At 43.5% G+C, this 23,425-nt stretch overlaps 1 protein-coding gene across 1 annotated transcript in view; it reads right to left on the bottom strand.

The window, feature by feature from the left end:
* The window catches only part of LOC126195741 (cytochrome P450 4g1-like), a 122,216-nt gene that overhangs the window by 5,756 nt on the left and 93,035 nt on the right, over nt 1–23,425 (bottom strand). The window contains exon 5 of the mRNA XM_049934368.1: nt 20,582–20,782. Within this exon, the coding sequence (XP_049790325.1) occupies nt 20,582–20,782 (201 nt within the window). The remainder of the gene's footprint in view (nt 1–20,581; nt 20,783–23,425) is intronic.

Raw genomic sequence — 23,425 nt, 5'->3', positions numbered from 1 at the left:
CACAGCGGCCGGCAGGTGGTGCCATACTTCAGCAGTATAATGGTCCCCGTCTCGGAACCAAAACCGCGCTACCGTGGTTTGAGGAGCATCATAGTGAACTCACATTGTTGTCCCGGCGGCCAAATTCGCCTGATGTAAATCCTATTGAACCCCGCGGGGTCGCTGCAAATCAGCGGCCCGTTATTTATACGAATAACGTGACCTGTGCGTAGAAATATAGTGCCACACACCTCCATAAACCTACCTACAAACCGGCGGGTCCCTGATACACAGAATTTGTGATGACAGACAAACAACCTATTAAGCAGGTGATCATAAAGTTTCTGCTCATCAGTGTATCTTTAAATACATTAGTTTAGCAAAGTTGTGGAGGAAAGAGCAGTTGCAAACTAAACCATGAAATTGACAAGAAACTTAAAAACAATGTTTGACACTGGATACTCTTCAGTTGCGATTTCCACGGTCCTGTCCCATTGACGTGACTACCGCCTATGTTCAACATGAATGTGCAATATTCACTCACAGACGGCGGGGTGCAGCCCTAGCAGTGGAGGGTATATAAAACGTGTCGGGGTGACGTGGAAAACAGTGCAGTCGTCGTCGTAATGCGGAAACGGTGCGATTTATTTGAAGTCCAAACCGGCACGATCATTGGCTTTCGGGCAGAGGCACGAAACAGTTCGGAAACGGCTGTATTTGTGCCATCGTGGTTGAAGTATACCGTACATGACAAAATGGCGGTACCCAAAAGCGGCACCGAGGCAACTGTGGTGCACCATGGGCCATAGATTGGGAATGGCGGTAATCGCTGAAACACCTGCTTTTCGGTTATATCGGTCTATTTCCACGATAATTTAACCTGACTGCTAACACCGCTGAAGATAACCGATTTTCTAAATAATCGATTTTCGGTTTTTCATTCCTGTTATTTCCACTAATAAACTCAAAAATCAAAGAAAGATTGAAAAATTTTGACTCTCTCTTTCAATATACACTGAAGCGCCAAAGAAACTGGAATGGGCATGCGTATTCAAATACAGAGATATGTAAACAGGCAGAATACAGCACTGTGTCGTTAACACCTCTATAAGACAAGTGTCTGTCGCAGTTTTTAGACTGGTTACTGCTGCTACTATGGCAGGTTATCAAGATTTAAGTGATTTTGAACGTGGGGTTATAGTCGGCGCACGAGCGATGGGACACGACGCCTCCAGGGTAGCGATGAAGTGGAGATTTTCCCTCACGACCATTTCACGAGTGTACCGTGAATATCAGGAATCCTGTCAAACATCAAATCTTCGACATCGCTGCGGCCGGCAAGAGATCCTCCAAGAACGGGACCAACGACGACTGAACAGAATAGTTTGACGTGACAGAAGTCCCAATTGCTGCAGATTTCAATGCTGCGCATTAGCAAGTGTTAGTATGCCAACCACTCAACGAAAAATCATCGATATGGGCTTTCGGAGCTGAAGGCCCACTCCTGTACTCTTGATGACTGCATGACAGAAGGCTTTACGCCTCGCCTGGGCCCATCGACACCGACATTGGACTGTTGACGACTGGAACACGTTGCCTGGTCGGACGAGTCTTGTTTCAAATTACATCGAGCGGATGGACGTGTACGGGTATGGAGACATCGTATCTGTGAATCCGTGCAATGTGCTGTTCAGAAGAAATCTCCATCCCCTCGTACTCTTACGGATTTATGGACTGCCACGCAGGATCCTGCAGGGCTGTCCATAAATCCGTAAGAGTGATGTCACTTCACTCCAGCACTACTTCAGACATTAGTCGAATGCATGCCACGTCGTCTTGCGGCATTTCTGAGTGCTCGCGGGGCCTTACACGATATTGAACAGGTGTACCAGTTTCCTTGGCTCTCCAGTGTATAAAGAATCAAAACATTAAATTTAACAGGCAGATAAAAGAAAACTTATTCCGTCCACCGTTCACTGCTTTTATCGAAAAGTGAAAGTGGTTGAATACTACAAAAAAATCTGTGGTATTCGCCTGTTGGTTCAAACTTTTTTAAGCTCTGCTCAGAAATTATGTTGTAATCGGGGTTCATACAGTTATTTGGATATTACGAATAGTCATTGCTAAAGAATGAAAACTGAGGCTGAAGAACTCTGTTTTTCGTGTTAATGTGTCCCTCTTCAAGGGCTACAAGCTGATAGTGCCATTATATAGACACAGACAACAGATGTGCTACCTTCGGTTTTTATTGTATACTTTGAATGAACTGTTGTTGTGTTTTTACTTTATTACTGTTAAAATAATTTTCTTCTCCTTTTACTAATTCGTAGAAATAACAGGAAAATCTTTAACCTTTTAAGGCAAATGAAGCATGTACTTCACTGCTATGTCACTTCGTAAGCGTAGCGTTGGTGCCGTTTTGCAACACAACGGATGTCCCGCCACACCTAGAAACAATTTTATAGACCAGGTAGCGGTAGATTATAACGATATGTTTACGTAATGTGTACACATAAACATACAGTTATAAATGTCCCCGTTCGTAGTCGCTAATTATAACAATATGTTTACTTTTGTGCTGTAACATATAGCTATAATCAGCGGTGGAAACATATTTGCGAACGCCGACCGTGTGCGGATGTTTCTTGTTTGATCGTCTGATCAGTCGGAAGTTGCATTGCAGAGGAGAGTAAATGCCTATTCAAAATATAATTATTTTTGGATAGCTCAACATGAATTTCCTAAGAGACCGTAGTTTATCATGCATTTACCAGTAGAATATGGCGCGGAGAAAATATTTCGCCGCATACAACTTCCGTCCGATTTCGACGAAAGAATTCGTGACTGTGAACTCTCTATTTGGCAGAAACATAAAGAAAATTAAATAACTTCATGAAGGAGTGAGACATAGATTCTATATTAAATAAATAAATAGTCCATACACCAGTTCCATTTAACTCTGAATTTATGGCAATTAATAGACGAACTTACACTGCAATGAAGGATTTAACATGGATGCCGTTTTGACTGGCACTTCTCATAATGAAAACAATTCCTTTGACGTTTTCACATACACGTCGCACAATAAATCTACTGCTAGGCGCTTTTAGTATTACACATTTTCTTTACACTAAAACAATATTATTTTTAACGATAATAATACGGCGGCAAGACATACGCGTCCGACACAAGTTACAAGAGACAAGAGAAGAATGAGTAACTGTTCATCGAGAATATCTCGTACATATATATATATATATATATATATATATATATATATATATATATATATATATATATAAAGGTGTAAAAGTGTTCTTCTTCTGTCCGTTTTTCGCGCCGCGGTTTTCAAAGTCAATAACTCACTGCATCTCTGACGGCGCTTCGACAATAAACAAGTTACGTCACAGGTCGTTCACCTTTTACATTCTCGCAACATTATTTGCTAACTGTAGCTGTTGCCGAGCGACTGCTCGATTAGTGAATGATTTAAAATGATAAGGCAATCACATAATCTTACAAGATCTTGCTCACTGCATGTACACGCTTGCCTTAAGCCACGACACACCACAACAGGTCATTATTGCCTCAGCAATGCTGTACCAATTGTTATGCCATTTATTTGTTCCTCATTTCTGTCAGCACTGTTATTAAAATAACACTGATCACTTTTTCCAAATGGTTCAAATGGCTCTGAGCACTATGGGACTCAACTGCTGAGGTCATTAGTCCCCTAGAACTTAGAACTAGTTAAACCTAACTAACCTAAGGACATCACAAACATCCATGCCCGAGGCAAGATTCGAACCTGCGACCGTAGCGGTCTTGCGGTTCCAGACTGCAGCGCCTTTAACCGCACGGCCACTTCGGCCGGCACTTTTTCCATTTTCTATAATAACGCAATACTTCAAACGAATGCAAATTTTATGAATAAGAATTACTCCTTTTTTAAAGAAAGACTTATTTAACAACTCCGGTTTCCGAGACTGACATACGGTCGGAAGAGCGGTTTGCTGGCCACATGCTCCTCCATATCCGCATCCAGTGACGCCTATGGGCTGAGGATGACACGGCGGCCAGTCTGTGCCGCTGGGCCTTCATGGCCTTTTCGGGAGGCGTTTAGTTTAGTTTATTTAACAACGAGAAATTTTAGCACTGCTGCTATTGCTAATGGATTTTTAGGGTTTTTTACTCGGTTAATAGTAAAAACTATAGAAGACCCGTTATATCTGAGACCAAATAAATACCGAAAAATGCCGGTTATGCAGAACTAAAATATAGGGTGTTTACAAATGAATATCGGGGTTTTAACGCTTTACAATATTTATTATACAGGGTGATTCAAAAAGAATACCACAACTTTAGGAATTTAAAACTCTGCAACGACAAAAGGCAGAGCTAAGCACTATCTGTCGGCGAATTAAGGGAGCTATAAAGTTTCATTTAGTTGTACATTAGTTCGCTTGCCATTTCAGCCAATAAAGTTTTTGGTCCCTTTTTCTTCGAAGGTGCTACTTGTAACTGGACTACAGTATCTGGAGATGTAAGAGAATTGTCTGTTCCCTCAGCTCGAACAAGAAGCACAACAATTCATATTTCAGCAGGATGGAGCGCCACCACATTGGCACTTATCTGTCCGTAACTACCTGAACGTCAACTACCCGAGGCGATGGATCGGCCGCCAGGCAGCCCGTGACAGAGCACTTCATCACTGGCCTCCAAGAAGCCCTGATCTTACCGCCTGCGATTTTTTCTGATGGGGGTATGTTAAGGATATGGTGTTTCGGCCACCTCTCCCAGCCACCATTGATGATTTGAAACGAGAAATAACAGCAGCTATCCAAACTGTTACTGATATGCTACAGAGAGTGTGGAACGAGTTGGAGTATCGGGTTGATATTGCTCGAGTGTCTGGAGGGGGCCATATTGAACATCTCTGAACTTGTTTTTGAGTGAAAAAAAAACCTTTTTAAATACTCTTTGTAATGATGTATAACAGAAGGTTATATTATGTTTCTTTCATTAAATACACGTTTTTAAAGTTGTGGTATTCTTTTTGCATCACCCTGTATTAAACTTACAGTTATAAATGATATGTCAAATGAAAGAGCAACTCAAACAGTTTTACCAAGAACCTTAGAAATGTTCAATGTGAGCACCATTTGTCACACCGTACACATCAAGTCTATAGCCGAGTTGTTCCCTTACGTTGATAAGTGTGTCTTCACTGATTATAGCAGCAGCTGCTTCAATCCGGTTTCGTAATTCAGGGAGGTCTGCTGGTAGCGGAGGCACGTACACACGATCCTTGATGAAGCCCCATAAGAAAAATCGCATGGCGTTAGGTCAGGTGAACGTGGAGGCCATACAAAGCAAGACCTGTCATTGGGCCCCTTGCGGCCTATCCAGCACTTGGGTACAGTGAAGTTCAACCAATCGCGTACTTCACTATGCGCACTGGTGCCAAACACAACTGTTTGAGTTGCTCTTTCATTTGACATATCATTTATAACTGCAAGTTTAGTGTAATAAATATTATAAATCGTTAAAACCCCAATATTCATTTATAAACACCCTGTACTGGTGTCGGTTTTAACTGGCAGCTTGTTGGCATCCCTACCTAGACGACAGGGACGAACGACGGCTACGGAGATGTGTACAGGCGAACTGGAGTGAAACTGTTCAGCAGCTGACTGCCGAGATGGACCAAGGGGCTACCAACAGTGCCTCCTGAACCACTGTTCAGGGATCGTGGCGGGTGTATGGACATCTGCAGCATGTCCCTGGTTCATGTATCCATGCTGACTGCTGTTCATCGGCGACGAAGGTTGGAATTTGCACTCCAGTACCGCCATTTCGCGTCCGCTGAGTGGCGACATGATAGATGCTGGTTGGTGTGTATGGCGCGAAACCTCTGAAAGCAAATACCCTGCAACAATTATCGGAAGAATCTAGGACGGAGGAGGGCACTTTATGGTCTGTGGAATGTTTTCGTTGCTTTGCCTTGGTGATCTAATCATTCTGGATGGCACAGTGGATCAATACATGTAAGTATCTATCCTTGGGGACCATCTGCACCTCTACATGCAGACTGTTTTTCCTCGGCACGATGGCAGCTACCAGCAGGACAATGCAACGTGTCACGCAGCTCGCAGTGTATCTGCGTGGTTCGAAGAGCAGAAGGGTGAGTTTACCCTACCTCCAGGCGACCTAACTCCCCGCATTTATACAAAATCGAGAATGTTGGGACCAACTCGACCGGGCTGAGTACCTCTCGGCACGTAAACTGTTGAAATAATTCACAGGAATGCAGTCAGGTGACCTCTTCGACAGCCACCGGTGTACCGACAGATGCACACCCTGCTGTTTTCAAGGCAAATGGCAGCCTATGCACATGATGAAATACTGATGGTTGTCGAAGATGTCAGCCGAGTGCATTCCCGTAACTTACTAGAACATTTCTCAACAGTGTTTCGCGGAAAGAACGTGTTCTTCTCTCCAGGAATTCCCAGTTTATTGCGCGCGTACTTTGGAAACTCGCGTGTTGACAGCCTACCCGTAGAAAATGTAGCTGTGCCATTGTGAACTACTCCGATGTCTTCCGTTTGTCCTACTTTTTCGGGATCCCAGATCCTCGAGTTCACTGCGGAAGTAGAAAATGGCGATGGCTTGCTCTTCTTCCATGTGATCGTCCATCGCTAAACGAAACGCATGCCTTAGTTACAGTGCCTACAGAGAAGCTATTCACAACGGTTCGTCATCGCGATCTCCTAGAGCAAAAGCTCTCCCTCATAAAAACGCTGGTACATCGCTGAAGAAACATTTCAAGCGCTGATTAGCTGCCACACGAACTGGGCACCTACGCAAGAGCTTCAGGAACGACGGTCAACAGTTACAACCATCAGCGTATAACTAAAGGGATCGCAAATAAGAATCGCAGTGAGGAGCAAGAAAAGAAGTTTTCATATCTGCCATTCTGTGGCTGCGTCTTAGATAAGCCGCGTGCTGAAGACATACAAAATAAATATATCTTTAGTTTTTCGTCGGCGATTTTGTAACTACTGAGTCTGGTTAAAGAGGCGTCAGGGACTTAGAAAATACCCTCAGAGTGCGGAAACGTGACGTTGGACAGAAGTGTGCACTTTACCTCCCAAAAACCGCTTTGTCTGAGCATACTCTATGACATGGTCACCAGACAAATTTGGCGATACATCTGTCATGGCTCGCATTAACGGCTTCTGGAGTAGTATAATCAAAGAAGCGACTGAAATAAGAACAACTGACAACACACTAGAGATGGCTGCGTAGAACTCAGTGATCGCGAGGTTGAGTAACGAGCAACAAACACGAAGTCACAGCCGGCGTACCAGCAGCCTATCAGCACACACAAAGGTAGCGTTAATTCTCAAAGTGCTAGAAGCTACTCTTCCAGATTCGAAATCTGTTAGTTAAAATCCCTCTCTTAGCGCATCAGGGTACTATCGCCACCGCTGGATTCACAGCCAGAGATATTCCCCACACCGACCCCGAGTTGTCATCTCCTGCCGTGGACGGACTCTACCTCCATCGCCGGGTCCTATTGCACCATCTAAACTATCAGAATGAGTACACTCCTAAGAACTCCTGCTACTGCAACAGCACCAGCAATCTTCACAATGCTGCCAGCTATCTGGACAACAACATGGTCAATGACTAGCTGTCAGATTTAGGCAGGATGTTTCCACAGCACTCCAGAACCAACAATGGCGACATCGACCGCCCAGCCAACGGTATCATCACCACCAGAAATCGCAGCACCAGTTGCGTCATCGCCAGCAGCTTCCACAGCCACAACATCACCAGCAATTGCATTAATCACACCATCACTATAAGCAATCATACGACCAGCAACAACAATAGCTACAGGCCGTACAACGATGTCTGCAGGTAAGCATTCTCTACGGTAAACTCACCTCCAGCACAGCCTAAACCTATCACGAAAACTAACAAAAGACCCAGTAGAAGTGAACATGAGGGTGAAACCGAAAAGATCCAGCTAACTCTTTCAGACACTGGCGACATACAGGTCGAAATCGTCAAAGTACCGAAAAACCCTTGCTCTTCCGTTTTATTGATTAGATGTGACCCCAAACTCCTACAACCAGCGAGGTGGTGCACTGGACTCGCATTCGGGAGAACGACGGTTAAAACCCGTGTCCAGCCACCCTGATTTAAGTTTTCCACTATTTCCCTAAATCGTTCCGAGCAAATTCCGGGATGGTTCCTTTGAAAGGGCACGGCCGACTGCCTTCCCCATCCCTCCCTAATCCGATGGGACTCATGAGCTCGCTGCTTGGTCCCCTCTCCCCAAATCAACCAACCAAATTCCTAACCGCCAAAACACTCCTCTGTCACATTTAACAATACCTACCAGCACTACCAAACTTACGAGCTCCAGGAGAGGCTCCATCGTCATCAAAATCAAGGAACCACATTCCAATTCATCCATACTCGGAACTATCACCTGTTTTCGTGTCAATGCTACCAAAACAACCCTCAAAAACTACCCGCGAGAAGAATCACGGCAGTATTAAAAGAGATTGGTACAGAATAATTTGGAAGTATAGTGAACTCGCTACCACGAATTTATGTCCGCAGGGGACCTCGCATTCAGTGTGATAATGGACCTCGCTTCTTCGTATTGCCTGTTCTGTGTCCATACCACGTCACCTTGACTCCGGCATACGTCGCGCAGCTTCCATAATCGCCAAGCCTTCTGCGTGTAACGTAATAATACAGACCCGATCGTTGGTCATGATTGTCCTTAGTCGCATGTTGCATGTTCATGCTACTCTTCCAAAGACGTCTCTATTTAGTCACTGCAGGTGTTTATTTTCAACTGACCGGCCGAAGTGGCCGTGCGGTTAAAGGCGCTGCAGTCTGGAACCGCAAGACCACTACGGTCGCAGGTTCGAATCCTGCCTCGGGCATGGATGTTTGTGATGTCCTTAGGTTAGTTAGGTTTAACTAGTTCTAAGTTCTAGGGGACTAATGACCTCAGCAGTTGAGTCCCATAGTGCTCAGAGCCATTTATTTTCAACTGATATGCTGGAATCCATTTGAGTGCGGTTTTCTACCCACATATGAAATGTGGCTTTATGACAGTACCTTATAGTAATTAATGATATCCTATTCGAACACCCAGTTTTGGGGGATTATCGATGGCCGTTAGTTATTTCCTATGATCTGATCAATAGGACTGCGTGGTATATTCACCTCAGCCATGCATACTTTGATGGCTGCAAACATTTTAACGAACTGAGGGAAGCATGATATTACAGCAATATGCTGAAAAGAATTCGCCGGTTGACAGAAGTATGCATGACCTCAAAGCATGTCAGAAGGCGAAATCTCCTTCTGTGTCATATGCTGCTATCCTCCACTTGGCTGTGGCCGACTTGTTTCGATCTATCCCACGAATTTACGTAAGACTTTGATGTATTTTTGTTGATACTGAAATGACAAAAATCCGTTACTCGTATGCTCTTATGAAAAGCTACAGGGAAAACCGTAGCTGCCGCATTATTGAAACACTTCCTGAATTAAGCTGCCATTAATTTTTGGAACTGAACTCCAGTACAGATCGCGTTTTGAGGCAGAAACACCGTAAGTAAATTACACTCCAACTGTATAAAAGAAAACGCTGTTTTTAATCTAAAGCAACCAAAAATATACCAACATATGTAACCAATTTGCAGAATGACCACGAAAGATGCTTTATAAATAAAAGCGAAAAGAGCATGATGTAAAAGTCTCTTTAATTAAATTTCGTTAAGCATAAGACGGAAAAACCAATAATAGCTGAAAAATATACCTGTTCAGAAAAGCAGATAAAAATTCGCTTGACGCCTTCCCGAGAGACGATCTCCACTCCTTCCAAATTTACACGGTGAGTGTAGACGGGATGGGCTTCAATTCAAAGAAATAGTATCGACAGCAACTGAGAAATTTATACCAAATAACAAACGGTGGAGCTGATCCCACGTAGTACACAAAATAAGTCATAACACTGTTGCAGAAACAACGAAAAAGGCATGCCAAATTTAAACGAACACAAAATCCCCACGATTGGCGACCTTTTACGAAACCTCGAAATTTAGCGTGGACTTCAATGTGAGATGCTTATAATGGTTTCCATAACGAAATCTGGCAGAAAATCCGGAGAGTTCTGGTCCTATGTAAAGTGTGCTAGCGGAAACACACAATCAATGACTTCTGTGCGCGATACTAACGGAAATACTGTTGATGACATTGCTGCTAAAGCAGAGCTACAAAGCACGGGCTCCTGAAATTCCTTCACCAAAGAAAACGAAGTAAACATTCCAGAATTCGAATTAAGCACAGCTGCTAACATGAGTAACTTAGAAGTAGATACACTCGGAGTAGTGATGCAACTTAAGTCAATAAAAGCAATTCTTCCCGTCGAGACTGTATACCAATCAGGCTCCTTTCACAGTATGGTGATGCAGTAGCTCCATACTTAACTATCATATACGACTGTCGTTCGACAAATGATCCGTACCAAAAGACTGGAAAGTTGCACAGGTCACACCCATAATCAAGAAAGGCAGTAGGAGTAATCCACTAAAATACAGGATCATATCATTAACGTCGATATGCAGCAGAATTTTGTGACAGCAGAACGGTCTGTTGATACATAGTCAACACGGATTTAGAAAACATTGTTGCTGTGAAACACAACTAGCTCTTTACTCACACGAAGTGTTGAGTGCTGTCGACAAGGAATTTCAGACTTATTCCGTATTTCAAGATTTTCAGAAGGTTTCTGACATCGTACCACACAAGCAGCTTGTAATCAAACTGCGTGCTTAAGGAAGATCGTTTCAGTTATGCGACTGGATACGTGATATCCTGTCAAAGCGCTCATAACTCGTAGTAATCGACGGAAAGTCATCGAGTACAACAGACGTGGTTTCTGGCGTTCTCCAAGGTAGTGTTGTAGGTCCTCTGCTGGTCCTAATCTGTATAAACGATTCAGGAGACAATTTGAGGTTATTTGAGGATGATGCTGTGCTTTATCGTCTAGTAGGCCTAAGGTCATCAGAAGATAAAAACGAATTGCAAAGCGATTTATAACACATACACTCCTGGAAATTGAAATAAGAACACCGTGAATTCATTGTCCCAGGAAGGGGAAACTTTATTGACACATTCCTGGGGTCAGATACATCACATGATCACACTGACAGAACCACAGGCACATAGACACAGGCAACAGAGCATGCACAATGTCGGCACTAGTACAGTGTATATCCACCTTTCGCAGCAATGCAGGCTGCTATTCTCCCATGGAGACGATCGTACAGATGCTGGATGTAGTCCTGTGGAACGGCTTGCCATGCCATTTCCACCTGGCGCCTCAGTTGGACCAGCGTTCGTGCTGGACGTGCAGACCGCGTGAGACGACGCTTCATCCAGTCCCAAACATGCTCAATGGGGGACAGATCCGGAGATCTTGCTGGCCAGGGTAGTTGACTTACACCTTCTAGAGCACGTTGGGTGGCACGGGATACATGCGGATGTGCATTGTCCTGTTGGAACAGCAAGTTCCCTTGCCGGTCTAGGAATGGTAGAACGATGGGTTCGAAGACGGTTTGGATGTACCGTGCACTATTCAGTGTCCCCTCGACGATCACCAGTGGTGTACGGCCAGTGTAGGAGATCGCTCCCCACACCATGATGCCGGGTGTTGGCCCTGTGTGCCTCGGTCGTATGCAGTCGTGATTGTGGCGCTCACCTGCACGGCGCCAGACACGCATACGACCATCATTGGCACCAAGGCAGAAGCGACTCTCATCGCTGAAGACGACACGTCTCCATTCGTCCCTCCATTCACGCCTGTCGCGACACCACTGGAGGCGGGCTGCACGATGTTGGGGCGTGAGCGGAAGACGGCCTAACGGTGTGCGGGACCGTAGCCCAGCTTCATGGAAACGGTTGAGAATGGTCCTCGCCGATACCCCAGCAGCAACAGTGTCCCTAATTTGCTGGGAAGTGGCGGTGCGGTCCCCTACGGCACTGCGTAGGATCCTACGGTCTTGGCGTGCATCCGTGCGTCGCTGCGGTCCGGTCCCAGGTCGACGGGCACGTGCACCTTCTGCCGACCACTGGCGACAACATCGATGTACTGTGGAGACCTCACGCCCCACGTGTTGAGCAATTCGGCGGTACGTCCACCCGGCCTCCCGCATACCCACTATACGCCCTCGCTCAAAGTCCGTCAACTGCACATACGGTTCACGTCCACGCTGTCGCGGCATGCTACCAGTGTTAAAGACTGCGATGGAGCTCCGTATGCCACGGCAAACTGGCTGACACTGACGGCGGCGGTGCACAAATGCTGCGCAGCTAGCGCCATTCGACGGCCAACACCGCGGTTCCTGGTGTGTCCGCTGTGCCGTGCGTGTGATCATTGCTTGTACAGCCCTCTCGCAGTGTCCGGAGCAAGTATGGTGGGTCTGACACACCGGTGTCAATGTGTTCTTTTTTCCATTTCCAGGAGTGTATATGTATGGTGCCAAATTGATAACTGATGCTAAATAATGAAAAGTGTGATTTCATCCTCATGAGTGCTAAAGGGAATCTGTTAAACCTCGGTTACGCGATAAATAAATAAAATCAAAACGCCGTAAATTCAACAAAATACCTAGGAATTACAATTATAACAACCCAAATTGATTGGCAGAACATTACTAGATGTAACAGGTCTATTAAAGAGACTGGCTAAATTACCCTTGACCATCCTCTTTTGCTTCGCGGTGTGGAATCCTTACCAGGTAGGACTAACGTAATTAATCGAGAAAGTCCAAAGAAGGGCAGCACGTTTTGTATTTTCGAGAAATAGGGGTGAGAGTTTCATGGAGATGATACAGGCTGTGGGGTGGACATCATTAAAACAAAGGGGTTTGTCGATGCTGCGGGATCTTCTCACGAAATTTCAATCGCCAACTTTTTCTTCCGAATGCAGAAATATTTTGTTGATACAGACCCACATAGGGATAAACCATCAGCGTAATAAAATAAGGGAAATTGGAGCTGGCACGGAAAGATATACGTGCTTGTTTTTTCCGCGCCATGCTCCAGAATGGAATAATAGAGAATTATTGTGAAGTTGGTTCAATGAACCCTCTGCCAGACACATAAATGTTATCTGCTGAGTATCCATGTAGATATAGATGTAGATGTAGACAGGAATCGCAAAAATTTTTCAAATCCGGTTTTACTTTATTTTTCATTACAATGACATTTTGAAACCTTTGCACAGTGAGATCTCTTATTATTCCACACATGATTTTTGTGTTAGGAAGGTAGCGCTTGGATCCACCATGGTGCAGTTAGTTGCTTGAAGTGATTTTTTGGAATTAAAATGCTGCAGAGTGTGACTATATCAGTGAAGGCTTGTGTGTAGTTCGGGTTATTGTACGGTATTCAGTTCAAAATGGTTCAAATGGCTCTGAGCACTATGGGACTCAACTGCTGAGGTCATTAGTCCCCTAGAACTTAGAACTAGTTAAACCTAACTAACCTAAGGACATCAAACACATCCATGCCCGAGGCAGGATTCGAACCTGCGACCGTAGCGGTCTCGCGGTTCCAGACTGCAGCGCCAGAAACGCGCGGCCACTTCGGCCGGCGTACGGTATTCAGTCATGGTAATGATGAAACATATGTGTTGTACAGTACTAGACAGTGATGGCATTGAAGGCAGGTACTATAACGGACGTAAAATGTGTGCTATGAATGATATTTGAGTGGATGATGTGAGCTATTCTTATTCTTCACTATTTGTCTGCAATGAATGCGATTCATACTGAATGCATTCTTATGGGCAGCACGCAAATTCTGGCAAGAACACTGGTTAATGATAGTCAACTCTGTCACCGATGGAAAAAAATCATTCTGATGGTGAGAAGAACACATGTTCCTGATGTACATGTCATGGGCAGTCTTGGGCAATAAACACAGGAGCCGACATGTCACTTATGTCTGACATGCACTCCATTTCGACATACTGCTACTACTTGTTGGATGGTGGATGAAGTGAGTTGGGCCACGAAGACGTCATGAAGCGCAGTGCGTGTGACAAAGCTGATTGCTGTCATCGGAAATCAATGGCCCATCTTCACCGAGATGCATCCGTGACCTAGTGTGAGTGAACACTGAACTGTGAAGTATGGATACTCTGCAACTTCGGCTTCGTGTGAACATGTGTGGGTTTTTCTATCAGTGTACCAAAGGCAGTGATTTGTTATATCAGGAGGTGTGCATTTGTTACAGTATTCTGATGTTATTTACGTACCATGTGCCAAGTGTGTTAATTTTAATCATTCATACACCTTAACATTTTCGGAAATTTGATGATTGATATAGGCCGACCTTACGTAGCTAGCTCCTTAAATTATTGATTATATAATTAAATTTTGCTTCTTTTTAATCAACATTGGTACGCAGCATGCATTCCAAATATTTTATCGCCAGGGATACATGGTGGTCATTCTTTATCCACACATTGAAGTACCTTTAATTGTGCTTTGGTGTACCTTTAATCATGCTTGCGTGATTCGACATTTTATTTGATCATGCTAGTACATTTATTTAAGTAGTTTTCGTTTGCAGTCACGATATTATGCACTGTGATTCATTTTTATTAACAGTTTTGTGAAGGTATTTCTCTCCTAATCATTTCGTTTGTATGTAAAACCAATTGCCATCATTTTCATACACAATAAGTACATGTTTGTTGTTCCTGCATGCACTAGCTCTGAAACTAATACTAACTACACTTTATGATTAAAATTTCTTGTTCTTTTACTCAAAAGCATCTAACTATCCTTTACACTCGTATACACCAATGATTTGTATTTATTGTGAGCTCATGTAAATTTTTAGCTCTTTAATTACTATTTACATAATTCATTTGCTCCTTGATGATAGGGCTTTTATGCAATTTTGTATGTGACAATGGATTTTTTTCCGTCACATTTGGATGTGTGTTTTTCACTGCATTTCATGTACATGCGAAAGTTTTGTTTTTCATTATGTAGTCATGTATTTAATACACTTTGCTTTCAATGTTTCCATTTTTAGGATGGGTATTATAATGAAGTTTGTTGTAGTAATATCTAGTACTTCGCGTGTTTCCTTTTGATTTCGTTAGTCCATTTTCGGGACCAGATTAATGATTTTCTTGAGTGTCAAGATACTATTCTAGGAAATGTCAGTTTATTTTACCTCACTCGGTGACAAGACTTTCGTAATTCGTTTATATAAAATGTGTTTGAAATGATGTCTCTTCATGCATATATGTTAAATTCTCCTTATAAGTTTCGCTGTGTGGAGTGTTTCTTTTCCTCTGTGTCATACTGTAGTGTACTTTAAGTATGATTAAAAGAATTAATACTTGGGTCCTACATTCACAGCCCTAAGTGATGCACTTCAGACAGTTCTAAAATCTGTTACGGTTTTGAGGGCACTGTGAAAGAAAGAAATAAGATTTTTTTTCGAAAATGTTTTGAACTATCCTTCCACGGCAAAGCTACTTCCGACGTATTTTCTTTTTGGAAGCTGTGGTGTGAATAGACTGCTCTAGCAGAGCCATCTCTTGTAAGTCATTCTGCTCCACATTATCACTTTCTAACTGTCTGCAAAGGTAATAAGCCTCTGAGAAGGAAATGAGTCGATTTATTCTGTATATTCATCTTGAGATTTGGATACCTGTGTCTTTCATATGTCCTTTTCATATTACTCAGTTTAAATGAGACGAGTGAGTGTTAAGTTTGTAAGGGAAGCCAGTATCTGCTGTGTGCTAGGGCAGTTGTAAGAACAGTAGTAATTTCCGTCGAAAGGCAGAAGGCAGAACTATTTACCATTACCGTACATCGCGTGCCTGAACACGTATACAGTTGAGTTGGCAGGAGCGACTGTGATCGTCTTTGGCTGCCCACTCCACACTGAAAGTGGAAGGCACTCTCTGTTCACCTGCTAACTCGCTCAGGATTGACCAGGTGTCCCCCAGACATTCTACTAAGTGGAGGTATTGGAAAGTATCTACTGCGTAACATTTAACCATCTTTATTTGTGCCATTTTGGACATTTGGGGAAAATTATGTTGCTGACTGCAGGAGACGTTTCAGAGATGAATTTATTATTTCTTGTGCATTTGAGAACATGTACTTTGTGTATGTGTGAATTGCCCGCCACGTAAGATGTAGTACAAGGAAACTTCATTCTCTCATACAGTTACTAAAATCAAAGTGCTTTCAGTGTGTAAAATAAATCCGTGGATCGTAATTGTGACAAGCATGCGGCTGAACTGCATATTTTTCCTGAGTTTTCGGGATTTGGAAGTAGATGGTTACAGAATGAGATTTTCACTCTGCAGCGGAGTGTGCGCTGATATGAAACTTCCTGGCAGATTAAAACTGTGTGCCCGACCGAGACTCGAACTCGGGACCTTTGCCTTTCGCGGGCAAGTGCTCTACCATCTGAGCTACCGAAGCACGACTCACGCCCGGTACCCACAGCTTTTTAGATGGTTACACTTAGCTTGCATGTCACATTGGCAACCTTAGGATCCAAATTTAGCCCTTATTTAACTTTCAGTAAATGCTTCCACCCTCAGTGCGAGAGTGATTTCTACCAAGCTGTCTAAATTTAAATTGATTTTTCTTTCGGAAACAAACGGGGTTTCTTTGTGTGAATCATGGCGTGTTACATAATATGTTTCTCTGAGTACAGCGTATTGCAGTTACTTATTAATTATTGGATGGATCTTGGTTTCCAGTGCAGACAAATGGTTACATGGTCAACTCTTTCTCATCGTTTCGGAGTAGTGTAATTTATTTTTCGCGGTTTGTGGTCTTAGCCAAACTGAGTTCCTTCTTTCGTTAGTTTCGCAGCAAACACTTACGCCTTCAGTATTCATGGGATATTTGTGCACAGAACTAAATTTCAGTTTTATTTTTTTCAGGAAGTTATGGGGTTTATTTGTATCTACAGTGGCATGCTCAATCACATGTTGTTCGTAGTGCATTGATTTGCAGTTCCTTATTGTTTGTCGGACGGATCTAAATCTGCGAAACGTATGTAGTACCTACACGTGGAAATTATTTTTCTTTTTATTCACTTTATGGAATTTAGTAGATTTCTCTTCGTTTGCCACTGGCTCCAGGTTGAGTTAAGATTCTCTCTGCTAAGTTGGCAGTGGGCTCCATAGTGGTATCGGCAGTGGAAAGCAATGCTTATCTCTGTTTCTTGAGGCATGAAACGGGGTGTGAGTATGGAATTTACATACCAATTCAGGCCTCCTTTGGACTCGTATTCGGGAGGATGATGTTCCGACCATCCTGATTTCGGTTTTCCGTGATTTTCCCAAATCACTTCAGGCAGATGCCGGAATGGTTCCCTTGAAACGGCACAGCTGATTTCCTTCCCCATCCTTCCCTCATTCGACGGGACCGATGACCTTGCTGTTCAGTCTCCTCCCCCAAATCAACCATCCAGCCCCCATCACTACTCAATTTGGTGCAGTGATAAACTTAATTTAACTCTCATATGAAGTAATAATCAAAACGATGTAAAATGTTCATAAGTACTCTTTTATTCCCTTTACGTGGATGTACATAATTTTTGTGGTGATGTACATAATTTTTGTGGTGAAAAAATCGTTTGAACTGAATGTTTAAGAGATAATCATTCTTGTATTACTCTCGCATCTCCGCCTTTAATCCATTCGTGGTGGAGCAAGACAAAATTTTTATTAGTGAAATTAGATATTTTGATTATTTGGTTGAAGGAACTGAAGACAGTAAAGCTATTAGATGCATTTTCCTAGAGCCACTGTCACATTCTTCCCATGTATGCTTCAGGATGACAAGCAACAAATTAAAGAGAAGGAGTAAATTACGGTAATGGTTCGATTTTTTACGATACCATAAAGTAAAGACATTTCAGTTAGCGACTGTTCCCAAGATTACAGATTTTTCATATAATGGTGACCTCTGACAAAATCCTGTTATGTGTAGATGTATGTACACAACAACAGTAATTACTCGCATAGTATTTGACTAAAAGTGTCCTTTCTGTTATTCTCATTGTGTATTTCTTTTCCTTCTGTGCTATACTGTTGCAGTTCTTTCTATGTTTGGTCCAAGTGACACTTTTGGTTTCTCTAGCGAAACAAGTGCCCTCTCCTCAGAGTCATCTATGATAAGTTTGTTACCAGAGGGGAGGGAGGACTATCCGTGGCAACACTTCCAATTTGCTCAAAATATTCACTGTTGAAAAATGTAGGTTGAGTATAGAGCATGATGAAACATCGTTGTTATATCGGCTTGGAACTTTTTGCTGATAGGTAACAATGAATGCATGAGAGGGACTCTAGCAAAGAGTGAGACGACGTCGGAGCTTACTAATAGGTCGGACTCGCTGAGTCGAGGTGACATCACTCCATTAATAAAGTCACCGGAGTTGCAAATATGATGCCAGAACTTCCCCATCTAAAGTCTCACTTTTAAGTAGACTCCCTGTCATGGGAGCTCTCTACAAAATTTATACACACATCATGCGAAAGTTAGTGTCGCTTTAAGTTTTACGCACTGCAGCTTACTGAATCCGTTATATACAGTTACTTGCACTCTTTTTGAAGTTGTAATTAAACGACAGAGCATTTAATAATCGCCGGCCGCGGTAGTCTCGCGGTTCTAGGCGCGCAGTCCGGAACCGTGCGACTGCTACGGTCGCAGGTTCGAATCCTGCCTCGGGCATGGATGTGTGTGATGTCCTTAGGTTAGTTAGGTTTAAGTAGTTCTAAGTTCTAGGGGACTTATGACCACAGCAGTTGAGTCCCATAGTGCTCAGAGCCATTTGAACCATTTGAGCCATTTAATAATCGTTCACATATCATTACATCATTATGAGAATTTTTAGTGTATATAAGGTAGATAAAGTGTGATGAGATAAGAACAAGTAATATGTCACGACCATAATTGGTGAAACTGCTTAATTTTTTATGGTTGAAATGCGGTAAAACCAACAATTAAATACACTAATGGCCATTAAAATTGCTACACCACGAAGATGACGTGCTACAGACGCGAAATTTAACCGACAGGGAGAAGATGCTGTGATGTGCAAATGATTAGCTTTTCAGACTATTCACACAAGGTTGGCGCCGATGGCGAACCCTACAACGTGCTGACATGAGGAAAGTTTCCAACCGATTTCTCATACACAAACAGCAGTTGACCGGCGTTGCCTGGTGAAACGTTGTTGTGATGCCTCGTGTAAGGAGGAGAAATGTGTACCATCACGTTTCTGACTTTGATAAAGGTCGGATTGAAGCCTTCCGCGATTGCGGTTTATCGTATCGCGACACTGCTGCACGCGTTGGTCGAGATCCAATAACTGTTAGCAGAATATGGAATCGGTGGGTTCAGGAGGGTAATACGGAACGTCGTGCTGGATCCCAACGGCCTCGTATCACTTGCAGTCGGGATGACAGGCATCTTATCCGCATGGCTGTAACGGATCATGCAGCCACGTCTCGATCCCTGAGTCAACAGATGGGGACGTTTGCAAGACAACCATCTGCATGAACAGTTCGACGACGTTTGCAGCAGCATGGACTATCAGCTCGGAGACCATTGCTGCGGTTACCCTTGACGCTGCATCACAGACACGAGTGCCTGCGATGGTGTACTCAACGACGAACCTGGGTGCACGAATGGCAAAACGTCATTTTTTCGGATGAATCCAGGTTCTGTTTACTGCGTCATGATGGTCGCATCCGTGTTTGGTGACATAGCGGTGAACGCACATTGGAAGCGTGTATTCGTCATCGCCATACTGGTGTATCACCCGGCGTGATGGTATGGGGTGCATTGGTTACACGTCTCGGTCACCTCTTGGTTGCATTGACGGCACTTTGAACAGTGGACGTTACATATCAGATGTGTTACGACCCGTGGCTCTACCCTTCATTCGATCCCTACGAAACCCTACATTTCAGAAGGATAATGCACGACCGCAAGTTGCAGGTCCTGTACAGGGCTTTCTGGATACAAAAAATGTTCGACTGCTGCCCTGGCCAGCACATTCTTCAGATCTCTCAGCAATTGAAAACGTGTGGTCAATGGTGGCCAAGCAACTGGCTCGTCACAATACGTCAATCACTACTCTTGATGAACTGTGGTATAGTGTTGAAGCTGCATGGGCAGCTGTACCTGTACACGCCATCGAAGCTCTGTTTGACTCAATGCCCAGGCGTATCAAGGCCATTATTACGGCCAGAGGTGGTTGTTCTGGGGACTGGTTTCTCAGGAACTATGCACCCAAATTGCGTGAAAATGTAATCACATGTCAGTTCTAGTATAATATATTTGTCCAATGAATACCCGTTTATCAGCTGCATTTCTTCTTGGTGTAGTGATTTTAATGGCCAGTAGTGTACTGTCTCCTCAATTAGCGGAAAACTACCTTTGAAATTTACTATTAAATTTTTCGCAAGGAAAGAATCATTAAAATTAAGTGAATCCACGAGTACCTTTAGAATGGCATCGATGACTTTAAGCTGTGCAATATCTGCCATGGTGACGTGTCGTAAGTAGTCGCCCCCAGTTCCGAAGCAGTCGTCCAGCTCACGCTGCGCCAGTTCTTGCCACTCTGGGTGGAGTCCGAGCAGAGTCAGTGCGTAGCCCATGGTGCTAGTAATGGTCTCGACGCCAACCGTCGCCATTGTCGCTGCCTGAGAGGAGAAAAAGCTGTCAGAATTCACACCATCACACATGTCACAGAGCAAAGTTACAGACCAGCAGTTACTCTTCTACTTCATATAACACATACTAGGTTACTTAGCTCATTTGCTTGTATTAGATCGAGGAACAAGAAGTGCTCAATTTCGTATTGTAGAGTGTGACAGTGACTGTGTGAGGAGGAAAATTTGTTTAGCAAAGTAGTCTTCTTTTGCTGCTGTTTGCCTCACAATGGGACCCATAAAATACTTATAACAGCGGAAGGATTCCACTTTCTCGAATGAAAGGGGTAACGCAGCACTTTTTTTTTTAAATCGCCAGCTGATCCCTGAAACATTTTCTACTTGGCTGTAAAAAGATCTATTTAATTATGCTGAAATCTGCTTACTGAATGTGGATCATTCTTGGAGAGCAATTTGTGTATTTTTATCACTGTTGTTATTGACGTATGGGCTATGCAAACCCTCTAATACAGATCCTGTTGAGTTTATGGGCTTCGAGCTCTGTAATCCGTGCTAAATTTCATCTTCCTTTGTACCGTTTGTCAGACAATTGTAAGACAAAAAAAGAGTCACCAAGAGGGAGTTATACAAATTGGCCACAAATTGGTATTCATACAGGTATCGAGGGCAAATGCAGAATTGTAAATTTTGGCAGCCGATGGATGAAGGTGGGATGCTGCAGCGCAGTTTCACAGCGCAGCTGGAAAGGATAGTAAACAATGCACATGGCCATAGCAGGGTGTCAATTCTGGGCGAATTTCATTCCGTGTACTCAGTTGGATAGTAGCTACGCCTCGCAGACAGACCCGTGAATAATACACACTCATGTCACCATGTGAGGGAGGACGGCAGAATTTGCCACGATATCCCTAAGGAGGACATCTAGCAACTCTAGCAACGAGTGCCAAGCCGAATGACTGTTCTAAATCCTCGCACAAACGAAAGAATGGCTGACATCGAAATAAGTGTCCAAGGAATAGAAAAGCAACTGGAATCACTCAACAGAGAAAAGTCCACTGGACCTGACGGGATACCAATTCGATTCTACACAGAGTACGCGAAAGAACTTGCCTCCCTTCTAACAGCCGTGTACCGAAAGTCTCTACATGAACGTAAGGTTCCAAACGATTGGAAAAGACCACAGGTAGTCCCAGTCTTCAAGAAGGGTCGTCGTCGAGCAGATGCGCAATACTATAGACCTGTATCTCTGACGTCGATCTGTTGTAGAATTTTAGAACATGTTTTTTGCTCGCGTATCATGTCGTTTCTGGAAACCCAGAATCTACTCTGTAGGAATCAACATGGATACCGGAAACAGCGATCGTGTGAGACCCAGAAAATATTAGATACAGGTTCCCAGGTAGATGCTATTTTCCTTGACTTCCGGAAGGCGTTCGATACAGTTCCGCACTGTCGCCTGATAAACAAAGTAAGAGCCTACGGAATATCAGACCAGCTGTGTGGCTGGATTGAAGAGTTTGTAGCAAACAGAACACAGCATGTTGTTATCAATGGAGAGACGTCTACAGACGTTATAGTAACCTCTGGCGTGCCACAGGGGAGTGTTATGGGACCATTGCTTTTCACAATATATATAAATGACCTAGTAGATAGTGTCGGAAGTTCCATGCGGCTTTTCGCGGATGATTCCGTAGTATACAGAGAAGTTGCAGCATTAGAAAATTCTAGTGAAATGCAGGAAGATCTGCAGCGGATAGGCATTTGGTGCAGGGAGTGGCAACTGACCCTTTACATAGAAAAATGTAATGTATTGCGAATACATAGAAAGAAGGATCCTTTATTTTATGATTATATGATAGCGGAACAAACACTGGTAGCAGTTACTTCTGTAAAATATCTGGGAGTATGCGTACGGAACGATTTGAAGTGGAATGATCATATAAAATTAATTGTTGGTAAGGCGGGTAACAGGTTGAGATTCATTGGAAGAGTCCTTAGAAAATGTAGTCCATCAACAAAGGAGGTGGCTTACAAAACACTCGTTCGACCTATACTTGAGTATTGCTCATCAGTGTGGGATCCGTACCAGATCGGGTTGACGGAGGAGATAAAGATCCAAAGAAGAGCGGCGCGTTTCGTCACAGGGTTATTTGGTAAGCGTAATAGCGTTACGGAGATGTTTAGCAAACTAAAGTGACAGACTCTGCAAGAGAGGCGCTCTGCATCGCGGTGTAGCTTGCTCGCCAGGTTTCGAGAGGGTGCGTTTCTGGATGAGGTATCGAATATATTGCTTCCCCCTACTTATACCTCCCGAGGAGATCACGAATGTAAAATTAGAGAGATTCGAGCGCGCACGGAGGCTTTCCGGCAGTCGTTCTTCCCGCGAACCATACGCGAAACAGAAAAGGGAGGTAATAACAGTGGCACGTAAAGTGCCCTCCACCACACACTGTTGGGTAGCTTGCGGAGTATAAATGTAGATGCATAATGGCGAGAGGTGAACCAACGCGTTACTGATCTGCTCATTTGTGAAGCTCTTTCTCTTGAACATATCATTCAGTTTTTCAGAAAATATAACCATTTGAAAAGTGAGGGTTTCAGAGACTTTACTGGTCTCATACAGATATGATTTTATAAGTGTAGACTGAAACGGAGAGCTAAAATTTATGAGAA

This window comes from Schistocerca nitens, chromosome 7, assembly GCF_023898315.1.
Source record: "Schistocerca nitens isolate TAMUIC-IGC-003100 chromosome 7, iqSchNite1.1, whole genome shotgun sequence".
Taxonomy (NCBI): domain Eukaryota; kingdom Metazoa; phylum Arthropoda; class Insecta; order Orthoptera; family Acrididae; genus Schistocerca; species Schistocerca nitens.
This window is presented reverse-complemented; position numbering and strand designations above follow the sequence as displayed.